The sequence below is a fragment of the Hypanus sabinus genome, chromosome 8, assembly GCF_030144855.1.
Source record: "Hypanus sabinus isolate sHypSab1 chromosome 8, sHypSab1.hap1, whole genome shotgun sequence".
NCBI classification, from domain to species: Eukaryota; Metazoa; Chordata; class Chondrichthyes; order Myliobatiformes; family Dasyatidae; genus Hypanus; species Hypanus sabinus.
This window is the reverse complement of record NC_082713.1, coordinates 170,719,540-170,738,058: the sequence shown is the minus strand read 5'-3', so window position 1 is coordinate 170,738,058 and position 18,519 is coordinate 170,719,540. Positions and strand designations below refer to the sequence as shown.

Below are 18,519 nucleotides of genomic sequence, written 5' to 3'. Positions count from 1 at the left end.
ACGGTACAAGACATTGTAATTACTATAAGTTACAAAAAGATAAATAATGCAAAATAGGAATAACAAGGAAATATCAACTGTTTATTCCCCCCATAGACGCTGCTTGACTTGCTAAGTAACTCCAGCATTTTGTCTGTGTTTCTCAAGATTTCCAGCATCTGCAGAACTATTGTGTTTATAAAAAAGGTAGTTTTCATAGGTTCACTGACCATTCAGAAATCTAATGGTAGAGGGGCAAAAACTTTTCTTAAAATACTGGGTGGGGAACTTCAGGCTCCTGAACCTCCTCTCGATGTCTGTAACTAGAAAAGGCCATGCCCTGGATGACAAGCAACCTTAATGATGGATGCCTCCTTCTTGACGCTGGGGAGGCCAACATTCATGATGGAACTGGCTGAGTTTACAACTTCCTCCAGCTTTTTTTCTGCAGTGCCCGCCTCCATACCAGGAATTATAGATGCCATTTGATCTGTGCCTTGCCACGTAGCTATGGATGTAGAGTGTACATGTCCTCGAAGTGAGTGGGTGTTGACTGACAGTGAGATGTTATTTTTGATCCTGATAAAGATCCATTTGCAGAGGGAGGGACAGGTGAAAGGTCTTGATCCAATACATTGACTGTATTTTCACCCCCATGGATGCTGCCTGATCCACTGTGCTCCTCCAGCACTTTGTAGCACAATCACATTACAGCACCAGCGATCACCAATCAGGGTTTAGTTTCTGCTGCTGTCTGTAAGGAGCTTGTATGTTTTCCATGTGACTGTGTGAGTTTCCTCCGGGTGCTCCGGTTTCCTCTCACATTCCAAAGATGTATGGGTTAGTAGGTTTATTGATCACATGGGTGTAATTGGGCGGCTCGGAATCATTGGGCCAGAAGGGCCAGTACCTCTAAATAAAATACCCCAACTTAAAAGCTGACAGTTCCACTCTTAAAGTATTGTACATTTCATCTGACAAATAACGGAGTGAAGAAAGCAACTTTACCCGAAGACCTTTCTGCAGAGCCATTGTTCCTTCAGCGATGTCTCTTCCTAAAAGTTAAAACAAAAGATATCAGAGTAGCATTGACAGCAGAATTATCACCTTTTGGGTCCACCACACATTCACCATGTCTGGGCTTGGCAGACCACAGTGCACTGACAGGGCTTGAGAAGGCATTTCACTGCGATGCATGATATTTAGTGCACTGACAGGGTTGGGAGATTGCTTCTGGCTGCAAAGCTCTAAATTTGGGGCTGAAGGGTCACCATATTAAACAGGGCACCTCTCCCCATCTCAGTAAGTTGCAAATTCAGCCAACTCCAACGTGAGCACTAGCTTCCACAGCAATGCCTCAAAAAGGTGGCATCAACCATTAAGGATCCCTATCACCCAGGATATGCCCCCTTCTCATGGCTGCCATCTACAGAACCCTAAAGATACACACTTAACAATTCAGGAACACCTTCTTACCAGACCATAAAACATAGGAGCAGAATTAGGCCATCTGGCCCATCGAGGCTGCTCCACCATTCAATCACAGTTGATCCTTTTATCCCCTCCTCAGCCCCATTCCCCGGCCTTCTCCCCGTAACCTTTGATGCCACAGCAAATCAAGAGTCTATTAATTTCCACCTTAAATACATCCAACAGCCTGGCCTCCACAAATGTCTGTGGTAATAAATTCCACAAATTCACCACCCTCTGGCTAAAGAAATTTCTCTGCATCTCTGTTTTGAAGAGCACCCCTCTATCCTGAGACTATGCCCTCTTGCCCCAGACTCTCCCACAATGGGAAATATCTTTTCCACATCTACTCTGTCTAGGTCTTTCAACATTCAAAAGGTTTCAATGAGATTCCCCCAAATCCTTCTGAATTCCAGTGAGTACAGACCCAGAGACATAAAACATTCCTGATATGATCACCATTTCATTCCTGGAATCATCCATGTGAACCGCCTCTGGACCCTCTCCAATGCCAGCACATCTTTTCTTCGATGAAGAGCCCAAAACTGTTCACAATGCACAAGGTAAACCCTCAGCATCACATCTCTGCTCTTGGGTTCTAGACCTCTTGAAATGAATGCTAACATGGCACTTCCCTTCCACACCACCAGCTCAACCTGCAAGTTAACCTTTTGGGTGTCCTGCACAAGACTCCCAAGTCTCCTCGCATCACAGATTGCTGGATTTTCTCCCCGTTTAGAAAATAGTCTGCACATTTATTTTTTCTACAAAAGTGCATTTTCCAACATTGTATTTCATTTACCACTTTCTTGCCCATTCTCCTAATCTGTCCAAATCCTCCTTCAGCCTTCATGTTTCTTTAACACCACCTTTCCCTCCCCCAATCTTTGTATCATCTGCAAACTCAGCAACAAAGCCATCGTTCCATCATCCAAATCATTGATATACAGCAGAAAAACAAGTGGTCCCAATGCCAACCCTTGAGGAACACTAGTCACTGTCAGCCAAAGAGAACAGGATCCTTTTATTCCCACTCACTGCCTCCTACCAATCAGCCAGTGCTCTAACGATGCCAGTAACTTTCCTGTAATACCATGGGCTCTTAACTTGGTAAGCAGCCTCATGCGTGGTCCCTTGTCAAAAGTCTTCTGAAAGTCCAAATATACAACATCCACTATATCCCCTTTATCTACCCTTGTAATCTCCTCAAAGAATTCCAACAGGTTCATCAGGCAAGATTTTCCCTTTAGGAGACCATGCTGACTTTGTCCTATCTTGTCCTGTGTCACCAAATACTCCATCACTTCATCCTTAACAATTGACTCCACCATCTTCCCAACCACTGAGGTCAGGCTAACCAGTATACAATTTTCCTTTTGGTGCTTTTCTCCTTTCTTAAAGAGTGGAGTGACATTTGCAGCTTTCTAGTCCTTCTGAACCATGCCAGAGTACAATGATTCTGAGAGATTATTGCTAATGCCTCCACAATCTCTACTGCTACCTCCTTCAGAACCCTAAGGTGCAATTCACCTGATCCAGGTGACTTATACATCCGTAGGTCTTTCAGCTTTTTAAGTAGTTTCTCCTTTGTAATAGCAACTGCACTCACTTCTCTTCCCTCACACCTTCACTGTGGAAGACACTAGCAATGTATTCATTCAGTTCATCTGCTGTCTCCTTGGCCCCCATTATTACTTCTCCAGCCTCATTTTCTAATGGTCCTATATCCACCCATCTCACTTTTTTTTTTAAAAATACACTTGAAAAGCTTTTCCTATCCACCTTGATATTAGCTTGCTTTCATGTTTCATCTTTTCACTCCTAATGATTCTCTGTACGATTTTAAAAGCTTCCCAATCCTCCATCTTCCCACTAATTTTTGCTTTTTTGTATGCCCTCTCTTTTGCTTTTACATTAGCTTTGACTTCCCTTGTTAGCCAAGTTTGTTCTATCTTGCCGTTTGAGTATTTATTTATTTTTGGAATACATCTATCCCGTACTTTCCTCATTTTCCCTAGAAATGTACGCTATTACTGCTCTGCTGACATCCCTGCCAGCAGCTCCTTCCAATTTACTTTGGCCAACTCCTCTCTCATACCACTGTAATTTCATTTACTCCACTACTTCAGTCCTTAGTTACTCCCTATCAAATTTCCAAGTTGAACTCAATCTTATTGTCATCACTGCCTCCTAAGGGTTCTCGTAAACTCCCTAATCACCTCCTGTTCATCAAATAACCCCCAATCCAGTATAGCTGATCTCCTAGTAGGCTCAACAACCAACTGCTCTAAAAAAAAACCCATCTCACAGGTATTCAACAAATTCATGCTCTTGAGATCCATTACCAATCTGATTTTCCCAATCTTGACACACCTTTTCTATTTCCTGTTGTAATTTGTAGTCGACATCCCAGCTACTGTTTGGATGTCTGTATTTAACTGCCTTTTTTTAACCTTGCAGTTTCTTAACTCAACCTACAAGGATTCAACACCTTTCAATCCTATGTCATATCTATCTACTGATTTAATTCCATTCTTTACCAGCAGAACCACGCCACCCCCTCTGCCCATCTTCCTCTGTCTCCAGAACAACATGCAACTTTAGACACTCAACTCCCAACTACAACCATCCTTCAGCCACAATTCAGTGATGGCCACGTCATAGCCGACCATCTGTACAAACACAACAAAATAATCCACCTTGTTTTTTTAAAATATATGCTGTGTATTGAGACGTAACACTTTGAGTGCTGTATTTACTACCCTTTTTGATTCTGCATCCGTAATACACTGATACTCACCCTGCTGGCTACAATTCCCTAATACACTGATACTCACCCTGCTGGCTACAATTCCCTAATGCACTGATACTCACCCTGCTGGCTACAATTCCCTAAATGCACTGATACTCACCCTGCTGGCTACAATTCCCTAATGCACTGATACTCACCCTGCTGGCTACAATTCCCTAAATGCACTGATACTCACCCTGCTGGCTACAATTCCCTAATGCACTGATACTCACCCTGCTGGCTACAATTCCCTAAATGCACTGATACTCACCCTGCTGGCTACAATTCCCTAAATGCACTGATACTCACCCTGCTGGCTACAATTCCCTAAATGCACTGATACTCACCCTGCTGGATGCAATTCCCTAATGCACTGATACTCACCCTGCTGGCTGCAATTCCCTAATGCACTGATACTCACCCTGCTGGCTGCAATTCCCTAATGCACTGATACTCACCCTGCTGGCTGCAATTCCCTAAATGCACTGATACTCACCCTGCTGGCTGCAATTCCCTAATGCACTGATACTCACCCTGCTGGCTGCAATTCCCTAATGCACTGATACTCACCCTGCTGGCTACAATTCCCTAATGCACTGATACTCACCCTGCTGGCTGCAATTCCCTAAATGCACTGATACTCACCCTGCTGGATGCAATTCCCTAATGCACTGATACTCACCCTGCTGGCTACAATTCCCTAATGCACTGATACTCACCCTGCTGGCTGCAATTCCCTAATGCACTGATACTCACCCTGCTGGCTGCAATTCCCTAAATGCACTGATACTCACCCGGCTGGCTGCAATTCCCTAATGCACTGATACTCACCCTGCTGGCTGCAATTCCCTAATGCACTGATACTCACCCTGCTGGCTGCAATTCCCTAAATGCACTGATACTCACCCTGCTGGATGCAATTCCCTAATGCACTGATACTCACCCTGCTGGCTACAATTCCCTAATGCACTGATACTCACCCTGCTGGCTGCAATTCCCTAATGCACTGATACTCACCCTGCTGGCTGCAATTCCCTAAATGCACTGATACTCACCCTGCTGGCTGCAATTCCCTAATGCACTGATACTCACCCTGCTGGCTGCAATTCCCTAATGCACTGATACTCACCCTGCTGGCTACAATTCCCTAATACACTGATACTCACCCTGCTGGCTACAATTCCCTAATGCACTGATACTCACCCTGCTGGCTACAATTCCCTAAATGCACTGATACTCACCCTGCTGGCTACAATTCCCTAATACACTGATACTCACCCTGCTGGCTACAATTCCCTAAATGCACTGATACTCACCCTGCTGGCTGCAATTCCCTAATGCACTGATACTCACCCTGCTGGCTACAATTCCCTAATGCACTGATACTCACCCTGCTGGCTGCAATTCCCTAATGCACTGATACTCACCCTGCTGGCTACAATTCCCTAATGCACTGATACTCACCCTGCTGGCTACAATTCCCTAATGCACTGATACTCACCCTGCTGGCTGCAATTCCCTAATGCACTGATACTCACCCTGCTGGCTACAATTCCCTAATGCACTGATACTCACCCTGCTGGCTGCAATTCCCTAAATGCACTGATACTCACCCTGCTGGCTACAATTCCCTAATGCACTGATACTCACCCTGCTGGCTGCAATTCCCTAATGCACTGATACTCACCCTGCTGGCTGCAATTCCCTAATGCACTGATACTCACCCTGCTGGCTACAATTCCCTAATGCACTGATACTCACCCTGCTGGCTGCAATTCCCTAAATGCACTGATACTCACCCTGCTGGCTACAATTCCCTAATGCACTGATACTCACCCTGCTGGCTGCAATTCCCTAATGCACTGATACTCACCCTGCTGGCTACAATTCCCTAATGCACTGATACTCACCCTGCTGGCTACAATTCCCTAATGCACTGATACTCACCCTGCTGGCTGCAATTCCCTAATGCACTGATACTCACCCTGCTGGCTGCAATTCCCTAATGCACTGATACTCACCCTGCTGGCTGCAATTCCCTAAATGCACTGATACTCACCCTGCTGGCTACAATTCCCTAATGCACTGATACTCACCCTGCTGGCTGCAATTCCCTAATGCACTGATACTCACCCTGAATGGACAATGAACCCATGAACTCTACCTCACTATTTTTGTGCAACTTAATTAATGTTTTTATATATTTCTCATTGTAGTTTATAGTTTTTATAATTATGTACTGCAATGTACTGCTGCTGCAAAAATCACAAATTTCATGACATAATCCGGTGATATTAAACCTGGTTCTGATTCTTCACTGACACAAGACCATAGGACCATCAACAAGAGCAGAATTAGGCCATTCAGCCCATCAAGTCTGCTCCACCATTCCATCATGGCTGATTTATTATCCCTCTCAACCCCATATCCTTTGACGAGTTGTGAACCTGTGGAATTGTTAACCACAAAAGATGATGCAGATCAAGTCACTGCTTTTGAGGAAGATTGCAGCATTTAAACAGCATTCAGGTAGGTAAATGGAGAGAAGGGGTGGGAAGGCTTATGGGTTGAATACAGGTAACTGAGACATGCAAAAGGATGCAATGGTCAGCATGGACTACAGATCTCTATTCACAAGAGAGATTTGGCAATAAGATATTGATACAGATGAAGCACCGCCAAGGGTACATTTTGAATTGAGCAAGTTTGAAGGGCCGAATGATTGATTGTTGCTCCCACTTTCTACATTCCACAGATTATAGGTCAAATTGTGAAAACAATTTGAAAGGTTTGAAAACAAGTTCATTAGATGAAAATGGTTTAAGCTCTCTCCTCTTTTACCAAGGCTGGAACAAATCTGAAAGGTAGTGAAATGGTTTTCACCAGGCGGTGACTGAACCTGCCGCAAGAAGCACTGGGAGTGGGTTTGCAGGAACTGTCCAAGGAGAATTGTTGAGAGGTGAGGAAAGATGTGGAAGCTTTAGAGAGAGTGCAGAGATATACCAGGATGCTGTCTAGATTAGAAAAAAGCTAAGGCTTTTCTCTTTGGAGTGAGGGAAGGTGAAAGGTGACTTGATAGAGGTGTACAAGATGATCAGAGGCATAGATAGAGTGGACAGCCAGAGACTTTTTCCTAGGGTGGGGATAACTAACATGAGAGAGCATAATTGGTGATTGGAGTGAAATACAGGGAGGATGTCAGGGGTCGACATTTGACACAGAATGGTGAGTGTCTGGAACACTCTACCGGGGTGGTGGTAGAGGCAGATACAGTAGGGACATTTAAGAGACTCTTTGATAGGTACATAGATGGCTATGCAGGAGGGAAGAGTTAGTTTGATCTTAAAGCAAGTTAAAAGGTCAGTATAATGCCTTGGGGACTGTGCTTACTGCTCTGTTTTCAACAGGACGAGGAGTAATCAGAGAGCTGCTTCTCAGAGCTAAGACCACATTAACAGGGAATTAAGATTGAGTCAGGGAACCGGACAAACAGAGGCAGACGGGGGTGAGGGACACCCTACACAACCAAGCGAGTCAGGGAACCGGACAAACAGAGGCAGACGGGGGTGAGGGACACCCTACACAACCAAGCGAGTCAGGGAACCGGACAAACAGAGGCAGACGAGGGTGAGGGACACCCTACACAACCAAGCGAACAAGAGCTACAGAGTGAACAAACTGACTGGGTGACGGTGACGTGGGCAGGACACTCAACAGAGATAGTTCATAGTACAGTACTTACCAACTGAAAGGCAGAAGTCTTTATAAGAGATTTGTTAAAGCTGGCACCATCTCTGGGACTGACAGTTCTGTTGAAAAACCCTCCTGAAATTTAAAAACCTGTGTTACACTTACCCAGCAGGTACATTTCCATATATTTGCATATGCAAAATGTGAGTAGCAGTCTACAAACTAGAACCTAGAACTACCGGCCCACCACCAAGCTCCTGAGGCTCCAGCCAAGCTCTGGTCTGACCCACCATGAAGCTGAGGCAAAAACTTGAATCCACAGCAATGTAGCGGTTACTGCAACACCATTACAGCTGTAATTGCCAGAGTTCAATCCCAGCATCCTCTGCAGAGTTTGTACTTCCTTCACGTGAACGTGTAGGCTTCTCTGAGTGTTCTGGTTTGCTCCCAAACGTAACAGTTAATAGTTAAGTTGATCATTGCAAATCGTCCCGTGATAAGGCTATGGATAAATCAGTGGGTTACTGGCAGTCTGGATCAAAGGGCTGGAAGAGACTACTCCCCTAATCCGCAGTATATCGCTAAAGCAAAATAAAAATTCTCCCCTGCCTTACATCAAGGGAACAGCACAAGGGTCATTTTGCCTCAGCCACGACTGAGTGCAGCGCGGAGCTGCTGGGGTGCGGTGGAGCCTTGAGGGGCTGGGAGCCGTGGCCGAGAACCCAGGCACAATCTCCCTGCCCGTTAACAGCCAGTATACAGTCCAAATCCTGGGCTCAGTGAGGGCAGAGAGACGCAGCAACTACACCCATCGCAGGCAAAACGTCCACAAGGAGGAATAGAAACACTGCTGTTCTAGTTAAAACCATTATTCTGTGATCAGTACACCCCCTCATTCATAATGAATAGATCTGTATTAACATTTGATCTAGGACTAGAGGGCACAGCCTCAGAATACAAGGACGTCCCTTTAGAACAGACACAAGGAGGAATTTCTTCAGCCAGAGGTTGGTGAATCTGTGGAATTCATTGCTACAGACGGCTGTGGAGGGAGAAGACAGGATTTATTTTCCATAAGATACAAGGAATAGGAGCAGAATCAGGCCATTCAGCCCATCAATTCTACTCTGCCATTCCATCATGGCTGATTATTATCCCTCAAACCCATTCTCTGCATTCAACCAGTAACCTTTTACACCCTAACTAATGAAGAACTGACCAACCTGCACTTTAAATATACCCAGTCTTGCCCCTCACAGCCATCTGTGGCAACGAATTCCACAGAATGACTTGATGGGACAATTGGTCTAATTCTGCTGTTATGCCTTAGATTCCTGGATTTAGTTGCTTCAGGTGTGATAGAGTAGGAGGGGCCAGAGGAGGAGGTGTTGCATTGCTTGTCCGAGAAAATCTTATGGCGGTGCTTTGGAAGGATAGATTAGAGAGCTCCTCCAGGGAGGCTAATTGGGTGGAATTGAGGAATGGGAAAGGTGTAGTAACACTGATAGGAGTGTATTATAGGCCACCTAATGGGGAGCATGAGTTGGAAGAGCAAATGTGTAAGGAGATAGCAGATATTTGTAGTAAACACAAGGTGGTGATTGTGGGAGATTTTAATTTTCCACACATGGACTGGGAAGCTCATTCTGTAAAAGGGCTGGATGGTTTAGAGTTTGTGAAATGTGTGCAGGATAGTTTTTTGCAACAATACATAGAAGTACCGACTCGAGATGAGGCAGTGTTGGATCTCCTGTTAGGGAATGCGATAGGTCAGCTGACAGATGTATGTGTTGGGGAGCACTTCGGGTCCAGTGATCACAATAGCATTAGCTTCAATATAATTATGGAGAAGGACAGGACAGGACCTAGAGTTGAGATTTTTGATTGGAGAAAGGCTAACTTTGAGGAGATGCCAAGGGATTTAGAGAGAGTGGATTGGGTCAAGTTGTTTTATGGGAAGGATGTAATAGAGAAACGGAGGTCATTTAAGGGAGAAATTATGAGGGTACAGAATCTTTATGTTCCTGTTAGGTTGAAAGGAAAGGTTAAAGGTTTGAAAGCACCATGGTTTTCAAGGGATATTAGAAATTTGGTTCGGAAAAAGGGATGTCTACAATAGATATAGGCAGCATGGAGTAAAGGAATTGCTCGAGGAATGTAAAGAATGTAAAAGGAAACTTAAGAAAGAGATTAGAAAAGCTAAAAGATACGAGGTTGGTTTGGCAAATAAGGTGAAAGTAAATCCGAAAGGTTTCTACAGTTATATTAAAAGCAAGAGGATAGTGAGGGATAAAATTGGCCCCTTAGAGAATCAGAGTGGTCAGTTATGTGTGGAGCCGAGGGAGATGGGAGAGATTTTGAACGATTTCTTCTCTTCGGTATTCACTAAGGAGAAGGATATTGAATTGTGTAAAGTGCGGGAAACAAGTAAGGAAGTTATGGAACCTTTGACAATTAAAGAGGTGGAAGTACTGGCGCTTTTAAGAAATTTAAAAGTGGATAAATCTCCGGGTCCTGACAGGATATTCCCCAGGACCTTGAGGGAAGTTTGTGTAGAAATAGCAGGAGCTCTGACGGAGATCTTTAAGATGTCATTAGAAACGGGGATTGTGCTGGAGGATTGGCGTATTGCTCATGTGGTTCCATTGTTTAAAAAGGGTTCTAGAAGTAAGCCTAGCAATTATAGACCTGTCAGTTTGACATCAGTGATGGGTAAATTAATGGAAAGTATTCTTAGAGATAGTATTAATAATTATCTGGATAGACAGGATCTGATTAGGAGTAGCCAGCATGGATTTGTGCGTGGAAGGTCATGTTTGACAAACCTTATTGAATTTTTTGAAGAAGTTACGAGGAAGGTTGATGAGGGTAAGGCAGTGGATGTAGTCTATATGGACTTCAGCAAAGCCTTTGACAAAGTTCCACATGGAAGGTTAGTTAAGAAGGTTCAGTCATTAGGTATTAATGCTGGAGTAATAAAATGGATTCAACAGTGGCTAGATGGGAGATGCCAGAGAGTAGTGGTGGATAATTGTTTATCGGGATGGAGGCCGGTGACTAGCGGGGTGCCTCAGGGATCTGTTTTGGGCCCAATGTTGTTTGTAATATACATAAATGATCTGGATGATGGGGTGGTAAATTGGATTAGTAAGTATGCCGATGATACTAAGGTAGGAGGTGTTGTGGATAATGAGGTGGGTTTTCAAAGCTTGCAGGGAGATTTATGCCGGTTAGAAGAATGGGCTGAACGTTGGCAGATGGAGTTTAATGCTGAGAAGTGTGAGGTTCTACATTTTGGCAGGAATAATCCAAATAGAACATACAGGGTAAATGGTAGGGCATTGAGGAATGCAGAGGAACAGAGAGATCTAAGAATAACAGTGCATAGTTCCCTGAAGATGGAGTCTCATGTAGATAGGGTGGTGAAGAAGGATTTTGGAATGCTGGCCTTTATAAATCAAAGCATTGAGTACAGAAGTTGGGATGTAATGTTAAAATTGTACAAGGCATTGGTAAGGCCAAATTTGGAATATTTGTGCAGTTCTGGTCACCGAATTATAGGAAAGATATCAATAAATTAGAGAGAGTGCAGAGACGATTTACTAGGATGTTATCTGGGTTTAGGCACTTAAGTTACAGAGAAAGGTTGAACAAGTTAGGTCTCTATTCATTGGAGCGTAGAAAGTTGAGGGGGGATTTGATCGAGGTATTTAAAATTTTGAGAGGGATAGATAGAGTTGACGTGAATAGGCTTTTTCCATTGAGAGTAGGGGAGATTCAAACGAGAGGACATGATTTGAGAGTTAGGGGGCAGAAGTTTAAGGGAAACACGAGGGGGTATTTCTTTACTCAGCTGTGTGGATAGCTGTGTGGAATGAGCTTCCTGTAGAAGTAGTAGAGGTCAGTTCAGTTGTGTCATTTAAGGTAAAATTGGATAGGTATATGGACAGGAAAGGAGTGGAGGGTTATGGGCTGAGTGCAGGTAGGTGGGACTAGGTGAGATTAAGAGTTCAGCACAGACTAGGAGGGCCGAGATGGCCTGTTTCCGTGCTGTGATTGTTATATGGTTATATGGTTATGGTCCAACATTCCAAGTCAACACCAGGCTCATTAGGAAACACCAGGGTGTGGACAGGAACATGTCCCAACGAACCTGCCACTCTCCCCACTCATTCGCTCCAACTGGGTAAAACTGCCCTAATTCTCACTGCCAGGCGGGGTGGGGGGAGGAGTGAGTAGCATGGTGAGCACTAAGGGGGCCAGTCAGCAGCAGAAACAGGGAGTACCTACCTCTGATTTAGAACGAGGGTTAGAGAATGAGTGGGCAAAATGCCCATGTACAAGATGGAAGGAGGGAGAGTCTGAGACAGTGACATTTGCTCGTTTGAAAAGCTCCAATAAGCTGAATGAGATATAACCATTCATAATACCACAAGATCATTAGCATTAGGCCATTCAACCCATCAAGTCTGCTCTGCTATTCTATCATGGCTGATTTATTATCTCTCCTTACCCCATTCTCCTAGCTTCTACCTGTAATCTTTGTTGCCTTTACTAATCAAGAACATATTAAAGGCAGAGGTTGATATATCTAATGATGACCTCCACTTCTCTGATTACGTTCTGTGTCAGAAGTTGAGTAGCTATTAGCAGCAAAAGCAACACACAAAATCCTGGAGAACTCATCAATGGAGGGTGCTGTAATATGAATATTATTAAAAGTTCGTTAATACTAATCAGGCAAACATGAGGAAATCTGCAGATGCTGGAAATTCAAACAACACACACAAAATGCTGGTGGAACACAGCAGGCTGGACAGCATCTATAGGGAGAAGCGCTGTCGACGTTTCGGGCCGAGACCCTTCGTCCTGAAGGGTGTTTTGTGTGTGTTGTTTGAATACTAATGGGGAAGCTGTTGGTAACGAGAGGCTGGATCCAGGGTTGACGGGGTTGTACTTCCGGTGTGCATTGTGTATAGTTCCACCACCCATACCGCACGAGGTACCTGAAAGCCTTTGTATTGTAAATATCATTTGCCGTCCCTGATAAAGATGCTCTTTTGGCCATAAAATTGTCGAGTGGTCCTTCTACTTTACAAAAGGACCACTCGACAATTTTATGGCCAAAACAGCATCTTTATCAGGGACGGCAAATGATATTTACAATACAGAGGCTTCCAGGTACCTCGTGCGGTATGGGTGGTGGAACTATATATATATAAGTTACCACAGAGGGCATCAGTAACAAAAATCATTCTGCTCAAAGGGATTCCCCCCTCAATATTTAATGCCAATTAATCTACAATGCAACACATTAAGGAGCCTTATGGAGACAGAAAAAATGAGCTTCCATTTGATGAGGCCAGCAGTCATACAGCATAGAAACAGGCCCTTCGGCCCAACTGGTCCATGCCGACCACATCATCCTTCCTGCTGGTCCCAGGTGCCAGTGTGCAGTTCACAACCCACCATGTCCCTCCCCTGCCTGTACCTATCCAAATGCCTCAAATGTTTCGATGGTACCTGCTTCAACTACTTCCTCTGGTAACCTATTCCAGGTCCTCACTTCTCACAGGCCTGAAGAATTTACCTCTTAGCTTCTCACCTCTCCCCTTTTACCTTATATCTGTCTCATTTTGTTTTGGACTCCACATCCCTGGGGAAGAGACAATGACTGTCCTCCTTATCCATACCCCTCGTGATTTTCTACACATCTGTGAGGTCACCCCTCATTCTCCTGCACACCAGGAGAGAAAGATCCCGTGTGGCCAACCTTTCCCATAACTGAGGCTTGACAATATCTTTCCCATTACTGGGTGACCAATGACACAGTAGACTGCAGTCTCACCAGTGAGTGAGAATCACGGTAATGGTCTGCTCTTCACAGGTGACAGGAATATGGCCTCCTGCTCCACCCCCTGCTGGAACACTACACAATATGACCTACTCTCTACAAATCCTGCAAGTTATAAACACTAAAGATTCTGCAGATGCTGGAAATCCAGAGCACACAACAGGCTGGAGGAAAAAGCAGGTCAGGCAGCATCTGTGGAGAGGAATAAACATTTGACATTTTTGGTCACAAGCCTCCACCAGGATTGGAAAGGAAGGGGGGAGAAGCCAGTGTAATAAAAGGTGGGGGAAGGGGAAGGAGTACAAGCTGGCAAGTGAGACCAGGTGAGGGGGAAGAAGTCAAAAGCTAGGAGGGGATAGGTGGAGGAGTTATTGGACTGAAGTAAAAAGGTGGAGGAGTTAACGGACTGAAGAAAAAAGGTGACAAGAGAGGACAGCAGACCTTGGGAGAAAGGGAAAGAGGGGAACCAGAGGGAGGTGATGGCCAGATGAAAGGAGAAGGGGGTAACACAGGAGCCAGTATGAGGAATTGAAAAAGAGAGAAGGGGGAGCTGGGAAAAAAAATTGATGTTCATTTCATGCAGTCAGGTTGGAGGCTAACCAGAGGGAATATGAGGTTTTGCTCCTACAACCTGCGAGTGGCCTCATCGTGGCAGTTGAGAAGGTCATAGACCCAGCAGATCATCAGCTCTCTCACACCACTGAGTTGAAGACTTCAAATTGAAAATACTGTTCGTTAATTCACCTCTAATGCTGAGAATGATTACAGTTTTACTAACAGCAACATGCAGGAAGATTCCAAATTATAGAACATACAGGTCAATATGGGGAATCAGATGCATCTTACAGTGCCAGGAAGTGTATAGTCATCTACTTTGGTTGAAAGAATAAAGGCATAGACTATTTCTGAAAAGGTGAAAATTCAAGAATCAGAGGTGCAATGGGACTTGTGCAGAATTCGCTAAAGGTTAACTTGCAGTTTGAGTCAGTGGTAATGGTGGTAAATGCAATGTTAGCATTCATTTCAAGAGGACTAGACAATGGAAACAAGAATATAATGCTGAAGCACTGGTGAGACCTCACGTGGAGTATGGTAAGCAGTTTTAGTCCCCTTATCCAAGGCAGGATGTGATGGCGTTGGAGAGGGTCCAGATTAGTGAGGTTGTCAAAGTTTTCCCAGGAGAAGGCAGGAAAATGGAATTGAGAGGGATAATAAATCAGCCAAGGTGAAATGGCAGAGCAGACTCAATGGGCCAAATGGTCTAATTGTGCTCCTATGTTTCGTAGTCTTATACCAGGCATATTTAGCAAGATGAATTCAAACTGCAACAGGTACATTCACACACTCCACGGCCACTTTATTGGATACACCTTTACAGCTCGTTAATGCAAATACCTAATCAGCCAATCATGTAGCAGCAAATCAATGCATAAAAGCATGCAGACACGGTCAGGAAGTTCCGTTATTGTTCAGAACAAACATCAGAATGGGGTAGAAATGTTATCAAAGTGACTTTGACAGAATGATTGTTGGTGCCAGACAGGATGGTTTGAGTATCCCTGAAATTGCTGATCTCCTGGGATTTTCAAACACAACAGTCACTAGAGTTTACAGAGAATGGTTCAGAAAACAAAACAAACAAAAAATCCAGTGAGCATCAGGTCTTGTTAATGAGAAGTCCGAGGAGCATGGCCAGGCTGGTTCAAGCTGACAGGGAGGTGAGAATACCCACACGTTACAACACTGATGTGCAGAAGAGCATCTCTGAATGCACCACACATCAAACCTTGAAGTGAATGGCTATACCAGCATATCATTAACATTCACATTGTGTTCAGGACCCAGCACAGAGTCTTATAGGAAATGGAGCTCTCTCAACCTGCAGCCACGAAATTACCTCCTGTACCTAATAAAATGGCACCCCCCCCAGTGTAAATGTTCAATACTCTTCCTGCCCCTCCCCTATCTGATTCCATCTGCCCTTCACATCACGTCTTTGCATTTCTAGCAGATTCCAGCACCAGCAGCCTTGTGTCCCGACTACAGAGTTTAAACCCCACCCCCCCCCCCCAACCTCTGTCTCCCAACTCCACACCCCTCTCTACTGGGTCTCATCTTTCATCCCCTCGTCAGAGCACGCATCAATCACTGGTTCATTTGACATTGTCTTTTCTCCCCAGGAAGGGGCACTGCATACCAGAGGTCACAAGTTTGAGGTGAGAGGTGAAAGAATCAAAATGGACTAAGAAGGAACTTCTTCAAAGTAAATTATCAAATTACGTATATGTCACCATATATTGCCTTGAGATTCTCTTTTGTGTAGACATTTACAGGAAAAATAAAGAACTACAATAGAATTTTTTTAAAAAACTATACATACACAAAGACTGACAATCAGCCAATGTGTGAAAGACAAACTGTGCAATTAAAAAATAATATTCAGAACATGATTTGTAGAGTCCCTGAAACTGAGTCCATTGGTTGTGAAATCAGTTCAGTGTCGTGGTGAGGGAGGTTATCCACACTGGTTCAGGATCCTGATGGCTGGGGGGTAATAACTGTTCCTGAACCTGGTGATGTGGGTCCTGTACCTCCTTCCTACTGGTAGCAGTGAGAAGCAGCTAATTTTGCAGAGGTTCCTGCAAACAGCAGTGAGTTATTGATAGTTACTCTGACTTAATTTATTGTATTTTTATTTAGAGATACAGTGCAGAACAGGCCCTTCCAGCTGCAACGCACAGAATCCCTCCAAGCCTACACACAGGGCAATTCACAACTTTAGACTGTGGGAGGAAACCCACGTGCACACGGTAGGAACACACAGACATTCTTCCGGAGCACACTATACAAATAATTAAATAAGCAGGGCAAAAAGAGCAAAAAAAAACTGAGGTGGAGCTGATGGGTTCATTGTCCATTCAGAAATCGGATGCAGGAGCTGCTCCTGCAACACAAGTCATGTGAAGTACTAGCCTTCAGGCTCCTGTACCACCTCCTTAATCATCAATAAGAAGAGGGCAAGTCCTTGGTGATGGGATCCTTAATGATCCATGCCACATTTTTTGAGGCTTTACCTTTTGATAGTGTACTCAGTCCTGGGGAGATAAGTGCCAGTGTTGGAGCTGGCAAAGTTTATAGTTCTGCAGCATGTTTTCCTTTTTATTAAAAAAAAACTTATTTAGGTATCTGTGCACTTATCTGGTACCTAGATACTGAGAGAATTTTGCTCCAATTTATAATACAACGATTTCATGCCTACCCAATGGGTCGGATGCAACCTCCATTTTCCATAGTATCTCAAAGTCAGCCTCTCAAAGTGTGGCACTCCCTCACCAATTCCAGTTCTCCTCTCAGTGGTGCATCAGGAGCATCACAAGAACAAAGAGCAGAATTAGGCCATTTGGCCCATTGAGTCTGGTCTGCCATTTTCCATCGTGGCATCCCTCTCAATCCCATTCTCCTGCCTTCTTGTTTCCTTCGACACCCTGACTAATCAAGAACCTACCAATCTCCGCTTTAAGTATACCCAATGACTTGGCCTCCACAACCACTTACGGTGATGAATTCCACAGATTCACCTCTCTCTGACTACAGAAATTCCTCATCTGTTCTAAAGGGATGTCCTTCTATTTTGAGGTGGTGTCCTCTGGTCTAAGACTCCCTCTCTATAGAAAACATCCTCTCCACATCCACATTATCGAGTCATTTCAATATTGTGGTCCTGATGAAGGGTCTTGGCTGGAAACGTTGACTGTTTACCCTTTTCCATACATGCTGCTGGCCTGCTGAGGTCCCCCAGCATTTTGCACGAGTTTCTCTGGATTTCCAGCAACTGCATATTTTCTCTTGTTTATCATTCTGGAGTTGATGTCCAGTTCTCTAAAGGAATGAATCTCAACCCATAATCTTCTGACCAGAGGCAAGAACACGAGTGGAGACACAGCCAACAGTGTGCGCATTGATTTTTTTACTCGCTGGATCCCAGCCACGATTCTGGTCCACAGACGTCCCCTTCATGATTCAAGGCGGGTGTACCACAAGCTAGCTGTTCCACTCACCAGTAAAGTGAGTCATTTCTGGTCTGAGTAATCACTGCAATCTCCAAGTTCCTTTATATACTTATTTTAACCTCAAGTTTATTTTTTATATAATTCTTTATTCTTATAATTGTTGAATATTATTTATTGTTGGTTGTCATGCCAACAGGCCACAAATTCCTAATACATATAAACGTGTATGGAGATCAAGGTTGACCTGTAATGTGTATATTTTTACTTCTAAAGCATTGACTGTAAAAGGAGAACAAGCTAAAACTGTAACTAACACAGTCGCGTGAGCCAGCTTGAAGTGATTGAGTAATTCTGCTCAGAAACACTGAGATCACAGTTTCCTCTGGATTCAGTTCCAGGACTGAATTCACAGCCCCTCCCACCCATCGTGACCCCACCCTATTTGATTCACTAATCCCTGTATTGCCCATCTCTTTGCTCTTCCAGTTCTGGTTTACCAAATATTCCTAATTCCCCAGTGATAACCGGGCCCTGAGCTACTCCAGACAGAGACAGAATTCCCAGCACCAAACAGTCCTGAGGATATCAAAGGCAGCAATGTCTGAACCAGCAGAGAAACCTGATCTCTTCCCCTTCACACATGCTTGCTGGCCCACTCTCCCTCATAAGATGCTGCAAGATCTTCTACCATATCCAGTACATTGCTTGCACTCAAATACAACACC

General features: G+C 44.2%; 1 protein-coding gene across 4 annotated transcripts in view; it reads right to left on the bottom strand.

The window, feature by feature from the left end:
* The window catches only part of gas2l3 (growth arrest-specific 2 like 3), a 57,409-nt gene that overhangs the window by 32,794 nt on the left and 6,096 nt on the right, over positions 1-18,519 (bottom strand). For all 4 annotated transcript variants that reach the window (XM_059978562.1, XM_059978565.1, XM_059978566.1 and 1 more), the window contains 2 exons: positions 7,983-8,065; positions 988-1,034 (listed from right to left, as the gene is read on the bottom strand). In XM_059978562.1, coding sequence (XP_059834545.1) covers positions 988-1,011 — 24 coding nt within the window. In that variant the 5' untranslated portion in view covers positions 1,012-1,034; positions 7,983-8,065. The remainder of the gene's footprint in view (positions 1-987; positions 1,035-7,982; positions 8,066-18,519) is intronic.